This window comes from Tasmannia lanceolata, unplaced genomic scaffold, assembly GCF_043159265.1.
Source record: "Tasmannia lanceolata isolate RefF3 unplaced genomic scaffold, GAP_Taslan_0.1 ptg000020l, whole genome shotgun sequence".
Lineage (NCBI taxonomy): Eukaryota > Viridiplantae > Streptophyta > Magnoliopsida > Canellales > Winteraceae > Tasmannia > Tasmannia lanceolata.
In genome coordinates this window covers 627,911-637,161 of record NW_027518697.1, presented here as the reverse complement: position 1 = coordinate 637,161, position 9,251 = coordinate 627,911, and the positions used below count along the sequence as shown (strand labels likewise).

Here is a 9,251-nt window from a genome sequence, read left to right as displayed (position 1 = left end):
AGGATTTGTGTACAAGTTTATACAATGGTAAGGGAAATGAAATAGAAATTTCTCGATTTGTGTATGAAATCCGGTTAGAATAATTTTATCCAGATCTACTAGCATGGTTGGAAGTAAGTAGAATGAGTCGGGTTGAATAACCAATTACTCCAAAAGCCTCTCTTTTGGGTTTGGCCAATTTTTATTGGGTTTTGATCCCCGGGCCTGCCTACCATGTGAAACAACTAATTACTTCTAAAGTTGGCGTTATTTAATTATTGAGCACTGCTAGCAAAACGGGATCCCGTTTTGTGGAAAAAAGGGATTTTTGCCAATTAGTCCCTCCATACCAAAATAAATGCTGGGACATCCTTGAAAAATGGTAACGGAGAAAACTAACAATCGTTTGTTTTAGGGGCTTTTTGGCAACAATTTTCTAGAAGCAGGACTTGTTGAATAGATTGCAATGATCTTAGGGACGTTTTGGTGTTTATTTTGCTAGGTATCGACTAATCGGCAAAAATCCCAAATAAAAAACAAGCGTCAACCACATCCACTAAAAGACAAAGGAAGGAAACTCAAATCCCAATAAAGCAATAAATACCTCTTGAATCGTTAGTCATATCACCTCCTTTTTTTACTTCCCATACATGATCCCGTTCTCAAAAAAGTGTTTTCCTTGATTATTTATATTTGAAGGGGTTGATCCTGTTGGGGTTCCACGCAAATGTTGGGGTTCCACGCAAAAGCAATAGTCCCACATCGGACATGTTAAATGAATGTGGATGTGTAATAAGGGAATGGGCACCCTCCCTCTAACAGCTAGCTTTTAGGGGTGAGTTCTACCTGGTTTGATTCCTTACAAATGGTATCAGAGTTGGGGCGTGGTAACTCCCGGGAAGATCTCGGTAACCCTGGTGTCCCTCCGAGGACGGTGGAATTCCCTCGGAGAAGATCTCATGGTTCCCACGTTGCCGCCGCGTGGAGGGGTGAGATGGTCCACATTGCTTCCACGTGGAGGGGGAGATTGTTGGGGTTCCACATCGGACATGTTAAATGGATGTGGATGTGTAATAAGGGAATGGGCACCCTCCCTCTAACAGCTAGCTTTTAGGGGTGAGTTCTACCCGGTTTGATTCCCTACAGATCCTTTATTATTTGCAACCAATTGGGTCATAAATACAATCAATGTCCCAAGGCGGACACACTACAAATTTAGTCGTTACTGATGAGCATGAAGAGGATGATTAAGAGTAGTGTGATGAAAATGTGCAAAATACGGAGGAAAATCTTATCCTTTATATTTGTGCTCCCGGAAAATCTTTTATGACGTGACGTGTTATGTGTACATCAAAACAAGAATTCACGCAGCGGAACACTCTTTAGATGCAAGTGCATGGTCAAAGAAAGAGTTTGAACTTCATCATTGATGGAGGCGGCATGGAGAATTTCACGTCTTGGGACATGGAAAAGAAGCTCAAGCTAAAGACAGAGAAGCACCCTACTCCCTACAAGCTTAGTTGGATTTCAAAGGCTAACTAAAAGAAGGTAACAAAACGTTGTCGAGTCCCATTTGAAATTGGTGCTCACAAAGATGAAATTCTATTTGATGTTATAAATATTGATATTAGCCACATATTTTTGGGGAGATCTTGGCAATTTGACAGGGATTGCTCTCCTATGGGATGGGGCAATGTCTTCGTCGTTCTCCATAACAATTAAAGTTATGCCCTTCAAACTTTGATGGATGAGGACCCCAAAGTTTCTCAAATGGAGGGGCAATCGTGCTTGACGGTAAAGGAATCCCTTGCTAAATTCAAGAAGAAGCATATACACAAAGGTGTAAAAAAGAAGCTTCCCCAAGCTAATGCCAAAACGGCCAAGCATCAGTGTCTCAAGGTCTTTGAAGTTCTACGAAGACTGATGCTTGGCTTTGGTATAAGGTGATTTCTCCTTTGGTAGAGGGGACTGACATATCCACGTCTCCTTGTTATAAGGGGATAAGGATCTAAAGAAAACCCTATTGCACAGGTTTCTGATTTGAGTATTGAGCCCGGTTGCAAAACACTAACAACACTTCTGTGTTAACTGTTGAGTTCGAGTATTCCTTTTTATTAACTATTTGTTCATAGTATAGGGAGTTAATGCTAACCGTTGGATTGGATCTAGGGCTTAGGTCCAGTTTTAGTTAGAAGAGGAATGGGAAACTACAAATTTTATAAAATACCTACGTGCAAGGGATGTTTGCACGACTTTGACTATTTGTTTTCTGAAATAAAATTTTCCAAACTTCTCCAAGAGAGTGCTGGTTTTATCTCTCTCTACGTCGATTCGTAAAATTTCTCGTTATGGATTTGAAGGCTTATTTGATAAGTATTGAGAGTGACCAATTCCGACTCGTTTGCGCTTCTAGCTTTGCCAATCCGAGTATGCTTGGGTACTTTGGTTGAATCGTGCGATGGTTGTTCAATGCTTGTTAAGAGTTTAGAGGAGTGGGGTAGTTGAGTCCAATATGCGTATGGGTAGGAGACTAGGGGTTTAATACCAGCCATTAGATCAAATCAATGGCTTAGAAGGAGTCTTGTTTAGAGAAGAAAGTTAAAAGGCTATACCTACCTATGCAAGCGATGGCTAGTTCTCTTTTATGAAATAAAAATTCTCTAGCTTCCTCCAAGTAAGTGCTGGTTTACCTCGTTCTTCAAGGATTTAAAGAACACCCTTCATAGATTTGGAGGTATACTCAATCGGTAGTAAACAGTGATGGTAGTAAACAGTGATCAACCTCCTACTCATTCTTCATGCTTCCTATGCCAGTGTAATTAAAATTATTCCACCTGGATCTTGTCCAGAAATTGAGAAAAAATGTCTTTCATTTCCTTCACCATGATATAAAATTGTACACAAATCCCCTATCTAGCTTCTAGCATGGTAACGGTTACCTCATTTCCGGTACCAGAGTCTTGCCCTGTCGAAGAAGAATCAATCATCGTGAGACTTTTGCCCGAAACAAATCCGGGCTGCTTCGGTTGCAGCAATGTCGGATTTTCACTACTCAACATCAAAACCACGGACGACATTGTCGGCCTGTCCTCTGCACGTGCTTGCACACACAATAGTCCCACCTGAATACATCTCAAGACTTCAGAAATGGCACGGGAAGGACCCATCGATGGATCCATCAATTCCAAACCATTGCCTTCTTTCCACAGTCTCCATGTCTGCAACAAAGCCAATTCTCTTTCTGGGTAAGTAAAAGAACACAACAGATATGGGAGTTGAACATGAAAGAAGAAACTTCTTTTCTCCACTTACATGCCCCAAGAGGTTATTGTCATCCTCGGCGTAAAAAAAGCCTCGGTTTTTCCTGCCGCTTACTATCTCTAATACTAACACTCCAAAGCTATAGACATCGGATTTCTCTGAAAAGAGCCCATCCATGGCGTACTCAGGAGACATATATCCACTGCAAGTAGCCATTGATGATGAGTATTTAGGTTGATGAAAAAGGAAAATTGAGACAAAATTCGCGTTGCAGATTATGGTATCTTAATCAATACTTACTGTGTCCCGATCACTCTCTTTGTATTTCCTTCAATTTGATCTCCTCCAAAAAGTCTTGCCGTGCCGAAGTCGGAAATTTTCGGGTTCATCTTGTTATCCAATAGAATGTTGCTGGCTTTGAGATCCCTGTGAATGATCTTGAATCTAGAGTCTTGGTGAAGATAGAGAAGACCTCGAGCGATCCCCATAACAATGCCAAAGCGCATTCGCCAATCCAATAATAGTCTTTTCGTTTCATCTGAAGAAAATTTTTCATTTTAGTATCCACAGTTAATAGTAATGAGAATGGTATGTAGTGAGATACACATATGGCTTCTAGTGCATTAGTGCTGGTATAATCGCACCCTAAAATATTTTTACAATTAAAAGATTTAAAACATTCGATTGTAATCAGATGGTTTAAATTGTCATGTAAGCAAGCTTTTCAGCCTTAGATTTTTCACACTAAGGCCATTAGACTAACAAGTCGACAAGAAAGGGACTCAGAGGGACCTAATTAATTGCATACACATTCAAATGGAGAAATCATAAGAATGGAATGGAATGGAATTCAATTGAGGTGAGTATATGAAGCAATGATAGGAACGAACCGAAAAGAATCGAGTCCAATCCTCTATTCTGCATGTACTCATAGATCAACATCTTTTCTTCTTCCTCAAAACAGCAACCCAAAAGCCTGACAAGGTTCCGGTGCTGAAGTTTGGCAATCAATAAAACTTCGTTCATGAACTCGTCTACGCCCTGTCCAGAATTTTTAGAAAGCCTCTTCACAGCTATTTCTTGGCCATTTGGTAGTTTCCCCTGGAGAATGTCATTTCAAGATTCAGGATGTTATCAAACATATCATACAAGGAATTGCTGAATTTTTAGTTGGATTTTCCTTTAACACCATTGATTGTCATTTTAACCACGTGAAACTATTTTACTGGGCATTTGTGGGCCATCGATCAGGATTGCTAAGATTGCCATTATTCTTCGGCTATGGGTTAGGCATCGGATAAACAGTCCTGGTCATGGCATATATGTGACTTGTAATAATGGTATACTATATCAGTATATATTATATAAATGGGATTTGCTAGCGTCCATCGCAGAAGGCATTTCGCGGATGGTTTGTTGCATGTGAGAGCGGCCACCTCATGAATGAAAACAAAATCTGCTGAAAAGTGAGCCTTGGTGGCTGCTCTCACATGCAACAAACCATAGCGCTAGCAAATCCCTATATAAATATATTTATAGGAATTTGCTATGGACCATGGCAAAAGGCATTTCATGGCTGGGCTGTTGCATGTGAGAGAATGCCCATGCAATTTTGTGGGATACTCATTATCGGCTTTTCTTTTCTAGGAGAGAAGTCACCTTATATACATTATTAATTTAATTCATATGAGGTGGTAGCTCTCACTTGAAAAAGAGTGGCTGCAAAATTGCAGAGTCAATCACAAATAACAATTAAAGGGGTTAATAAATTACCCTGTAAACAGGACCAAACCCTCCCTCTCCAATCTTATTTGCATCCAAGAAGTTATCAGTGGCCCTTGCTACTTCACCAAAATCAAAAAAAGGTAGCTCCACGTCTTCCTTCCTGCTGTGGTCCGATTTTTCTTTGGCCCCAACCTGGGTATCAAATAATGCTCTTTCTTGGCTTCTCTCCCCACCACCTGTTTTCAGACTAAAAACGTCAAAACATTATATCAACATGAAGAATGCACGTCCGTAGTGAGTTCAAAGGTCTCCCTTTTACCTCTTTTCATTTGTGCGTTCTTCTCATTCTTCTTCTTTTTCCTCCATACACAATAGCCAATCCACCCGGATAAAAGAAGCACTGCTGAAACTAAGGTTACACTCACTATGATTGCCACCTTCCTATTCTTATCACCGCTTCCTACAAAATCATCATGACGTGAATCAATCACGCTGTACAAAGATTAGGAGAAAAGAGATTAAAAATAACAATACACTAAGATTAGGAGAAAAGAGATTAAAAATAACAATACGAGGGACCTTGTGCCTCTATATCACTTAAGAGTCTAATAGTAATCCATAAATATTTGGGTGGCAGCAAATTCAGTCAAAACCTCTTTTGACTCTACTGAGCTATGACCATCAACCGAATACTCAGTTGTGTCAACTGAGTCAATCATGTCCCACTCAGTCAATTAGGATTTTCTTTGGCCGCATTTTCGCCCACCTTAACGTTTTAAAACACTAGCGTATACATCCTCAAAGGTTGAGATTCTCCTATCAAAGTGAAAATCTTTGGGGTAAGTCATCTCCTATCGCTTGCAAGATAAACGGTCGGGATCGTGTTTTGAACATGGTTTTAAATTTCGGTGGATTTCGGATTTCGGTTGAGACTGAAACCGAAATTTGGCAAAATCCGAAATTTTGGGTTTTGGCCGAAATTTTTGAGAAATTGATTTTTTCTTTTTTAAAAAAAAGTTATAAAAATATTCCAAAATTTCGTCCGAAATTTGGTAAACAATTAAATAATTTTTTATTATTATTACAGGATTTCGGCTGAAATTTCGGTTTCGGCCAACACCAAAATTTAATACGAAACCGAAATTTAAAACCATGGCTTAACACGTTGGTGGGGCCGAATGATAATCGAATCCTGTGAAAATTACGGGCTAAAAGATGAATGACAGGGTCGTTTTAATTTTAGGCGATACATTTTGACGCCCCTCCAATCTTGGATGGATTCTTTGGTTAGACCAGGTCAGTCCGAATGAGGGAAACACCCAACATATGAATAGTCAAACATGGAAATGTTAATTCTGCAAATTTCAATGAAATATTAATAAGTCTAAAGAATTAATCTTCTTTGATTCAAAACAAACCACTGGATGAGTGGCCCACTGATGGCCCAAGTAGATATGCATAAAACAAACGGTCACAACCAACCGAACATTTGATTCGACTCAGTGATGATTTGATCCTGGTCATTTGAAGTGAGTTGACCCATTTAGTCACAATGAACTGAGTTATCGTATGCCTAGGGTTTTGCTCACTTCCTCAATTCCCCAATTGAGTTTCGTATTCTTGTCCGAACTGAGTTATCGTATCCCTTGGGCAGCTCAAAAGCCACTACCCAATTTAGCTATTAAAACATAGGGTTTTGCTTACAAGGGCACTCGTTAAGGTGCATTGAATACGCATGATTTAAGATTTTTGCACATGTTTTGAGACTTTTTCTATAAGACTCAATTAAACTTGACTTTTGTCCCAAACTAGTTGGAGTCGGCTAATGAATCATTTAGAAAATTTTCATGAAGAAAGTGAAAGGATCTATCCGGCTCAAATTTAATAAGTCTAATTCTGACACTAGATGGGTTGTACATGTTTTTATAGACTTTTTCAATAAAAACATATATAAATTTTTGTTTCTGATCAGTTAGCAAACCCCTAAAACATAAAGAAAACAAATCAAGCTTATGCAACGAGGAGTTGTTGATAGAACATACCTAGTTCCGAAGCTGCCAATCGCACAAAAAGAACCTGTCCGCTCTCTGAAAATTGCCTAATATCAATCAAATCGCTCACCCAAATTATACACCCAGTTCCTTCCCCACGAATATCGGCATTAGCATAAGCCACACATGAACAGTTGTTCAAACACTTATCTTTACATTGGTCCAGAGTCATGTTCATGTCGACAAAGGAAAGTGATGTGTCAGGCAATTTCATTCGATCCAATCTTAAAAACCCATCTCCCTTTGGGCAATCCAATGGTGTTTTCCTCACACACCCACCAGTCCATACTCTCAAATACCAATCCTGAGATAATTTGGGTTCGAACCCATCCACACAGTTGCAGATTGGAGAGTTGTCAGTGTTGCAAAAACCGTATGGCCCACATACCTCATAAAAGTCGCACCGGTCGGACGGCGATCTCCAGAGAAGATTCCAAAACCCGTTACTCCCATCAATCCAATTACGACGTTGAATTTCTCCGGTTTGATTCACCAGCAATATTGAAATATGAGAATCCGTGATTCCGTAGGAGTAATAAATCTCATCCTCATTAGATACAAAGAAGAATTTTAAGAAGTAATTGGGGTCCATTTCAGGAATTCCACTGAATCGGATCCCATTCCAAGGCCCACTTCGATCAAACGGCATGGATTGATGCAAAACAATTGCTTGTGGAGATCCATTAGGATTGATCCTGAAAGAATAGTCTCCAGCTGAAGGGTCATTGACACTTTTCCAAGAGGTTAGAAATCGATTCAGACCGGTTTTCAAATTTAATCCAAGTTTCATACCTGGTAACAACGTGTCAGAAGGATAATCAAAGCTTTGCCACAAGAAATTTTGAGGGTTATCATCTCCTTCCTCTCTCAGAACAAGATTTCCTGTATCTAAAAGCTGTACCACTGGATTGTTCGCTGTCGTGTGGTTTGCTGACCAGATAACACTCTCCGTTCCGTCGAGAATGACTAGATTTCCCTGGTCGCCAATCTTGAAAACGGCAGACGAGTTCACAATTGGGTTCTCTCTGTTTGCAACCCATACAACTGTTTGTGTAGAATCTTTCTTATACCATAATCCCAAGTATCTGTTCCTGGGGCTACCAGGGCTAAAGAATCCTAATTGGAAGGTTTCGCCGGCTGAAATCAGGGTTTGATTATCACTGATTGATTGGGTTAGTGTAATGATATCGTTAGATATGGAAACTTTTAAGAGGGAAAACAATAGAGTCAAGAACATTAAAAAGGTGGGCCTCTCAATGATCTTTCTCATGTTTCTAGGAGGAATAACTCGAATAGTTGGGGAGTATCAATCCTCTAAAGCCAATGGAAATTGTGTAGCAGCGAAGGCCAAATGGAAATGCCTACACTTGCATTCCCGTTGGTCTACATGTCGTGTAATTCACACAATCTTAACTTTTGTCTTGTGATTTGATTGGAGCTAGACTCCTGATAGTCAAGATAGGGTTTCTAGAACAAGTAGTCATGCAAAAAAACAATGTAGCGTGTCGGCGTCAATGGGTAAATGATTAAAGAAAAAAAAAAAACTGGACGAAAGGGAAGACTTTCACTTTTCTTTTCGTCTTTTAGTCTTTTAGTCTTCTCCAAAGCTATATTGGAATTTGGATCGACCCTACAAGGCCCAATTTCAACATTTGGACCCCAATGACTTCACATAAAGTTCAAAGGATGACTATATTCATTCCTGAAGCAATTACCAATGGGGGACAAACATTAGGCGAAATTATCAACATGACCCATGCTTTTCAGAAACGAGGGACAAAAGAGGTCTTGTCAATAAAAGCTGGAAGAAAATGCCCTTTGATATTTACAACACGTTTTGACCTTGTTTTCCTTCTTCCCTCTTCTTTTACTTTTCCATTATCACATTTTTTTTTAATTTTTTACATTGCTACTCATCTTCCTTCTTGTTCAGCCACCATTGTTGCTGGCAAATCTTAAAAACTTGAATGTTGAGTTCTTACCATCTATCTCTCTGTATCTAGGTTTTCTTTTTCTTTTTTGTTAGAGTTTTGCACTATTTTTCATTCATCTGTTTCTGATTTATCTTGTTTAGGGTTTAAGCGGTTTGTATTTTAGGATGTGTTCTGGAGATAATGCATGGATGGCTTCACTCACTTTTTGGAAGACAAGTTGTTGTGTAAGAAAAAGTTGATGCAATACATGAATGGATGGCTACACAGTTTTTGATTTACTTAATTTTTTTTTTGTAATACA

The 9,251-nt window shown here is 39.3% G+C and overlaps 1 protein-coding gene across 1 annotated transcript; it reads right to left on the bottom strand.

Annotated features, from left to right (window-relative positions):
* Nucleotides 1-2,753: 2,753 nt before the first annotated feature.
* Nucleotides 2,754-8,464, bottom strand: LOC143854337 (receptor-like serine/threonine-protein kinase SD1-8). The gene is made up of 7 exons (XM_077364226.1): nucleotides 7,008-8,464; nucleotides 5,285-5,425; nucleotides 5,014-5,201; nucleotides 4,131-4,341; nucleotides 3,541-3,778; nucleotides 3,292-3,442; nucleotides 2,754-3,197 (listed from the first exon to the last, which is right to left on the bottom strand). The coding sequence occupies exons 1-7, from the start codon at nucleotides 8,284-8,286 to the stop codon at nucleotides 2,889-2,891; spliced, it is 2,517 nt and encodes an 838-aa protein (XP_077220341.1). The 5' UTR covers nucleotides 8,287-8,464; the 3' UTR covers nucleotides 2,754-2,888.
* Between the last annotated feature and the right edge of the window lie 787 nt (nucleotides 8,465-9,251).

Bases quoted from the DNA above. Each gene is read 5' to 3' on its own strand.
- LOC143854337 (XM_077364226.1), bottom strand. From the start codon at position 8,286: ATGAGAAAGATCATTGAGAGGCCCACCTTTTTAATGTTCTTGACTCTA. The intron at 3,443-3,540 runs GTAAGTATTGAT...GGCTACTTGCAG, and splicing joins AAGAGAGTGATCGGGACACA to TGGATATATGTCTCCTGAGT. The intron at 3,198-3,291 runs GTAAGTGGAGAA...GCTTTGTTGCAG, and splicing joins ACAATAACCTCTTGGGGCAT to ACATGGAGACTGTGGAAAGA.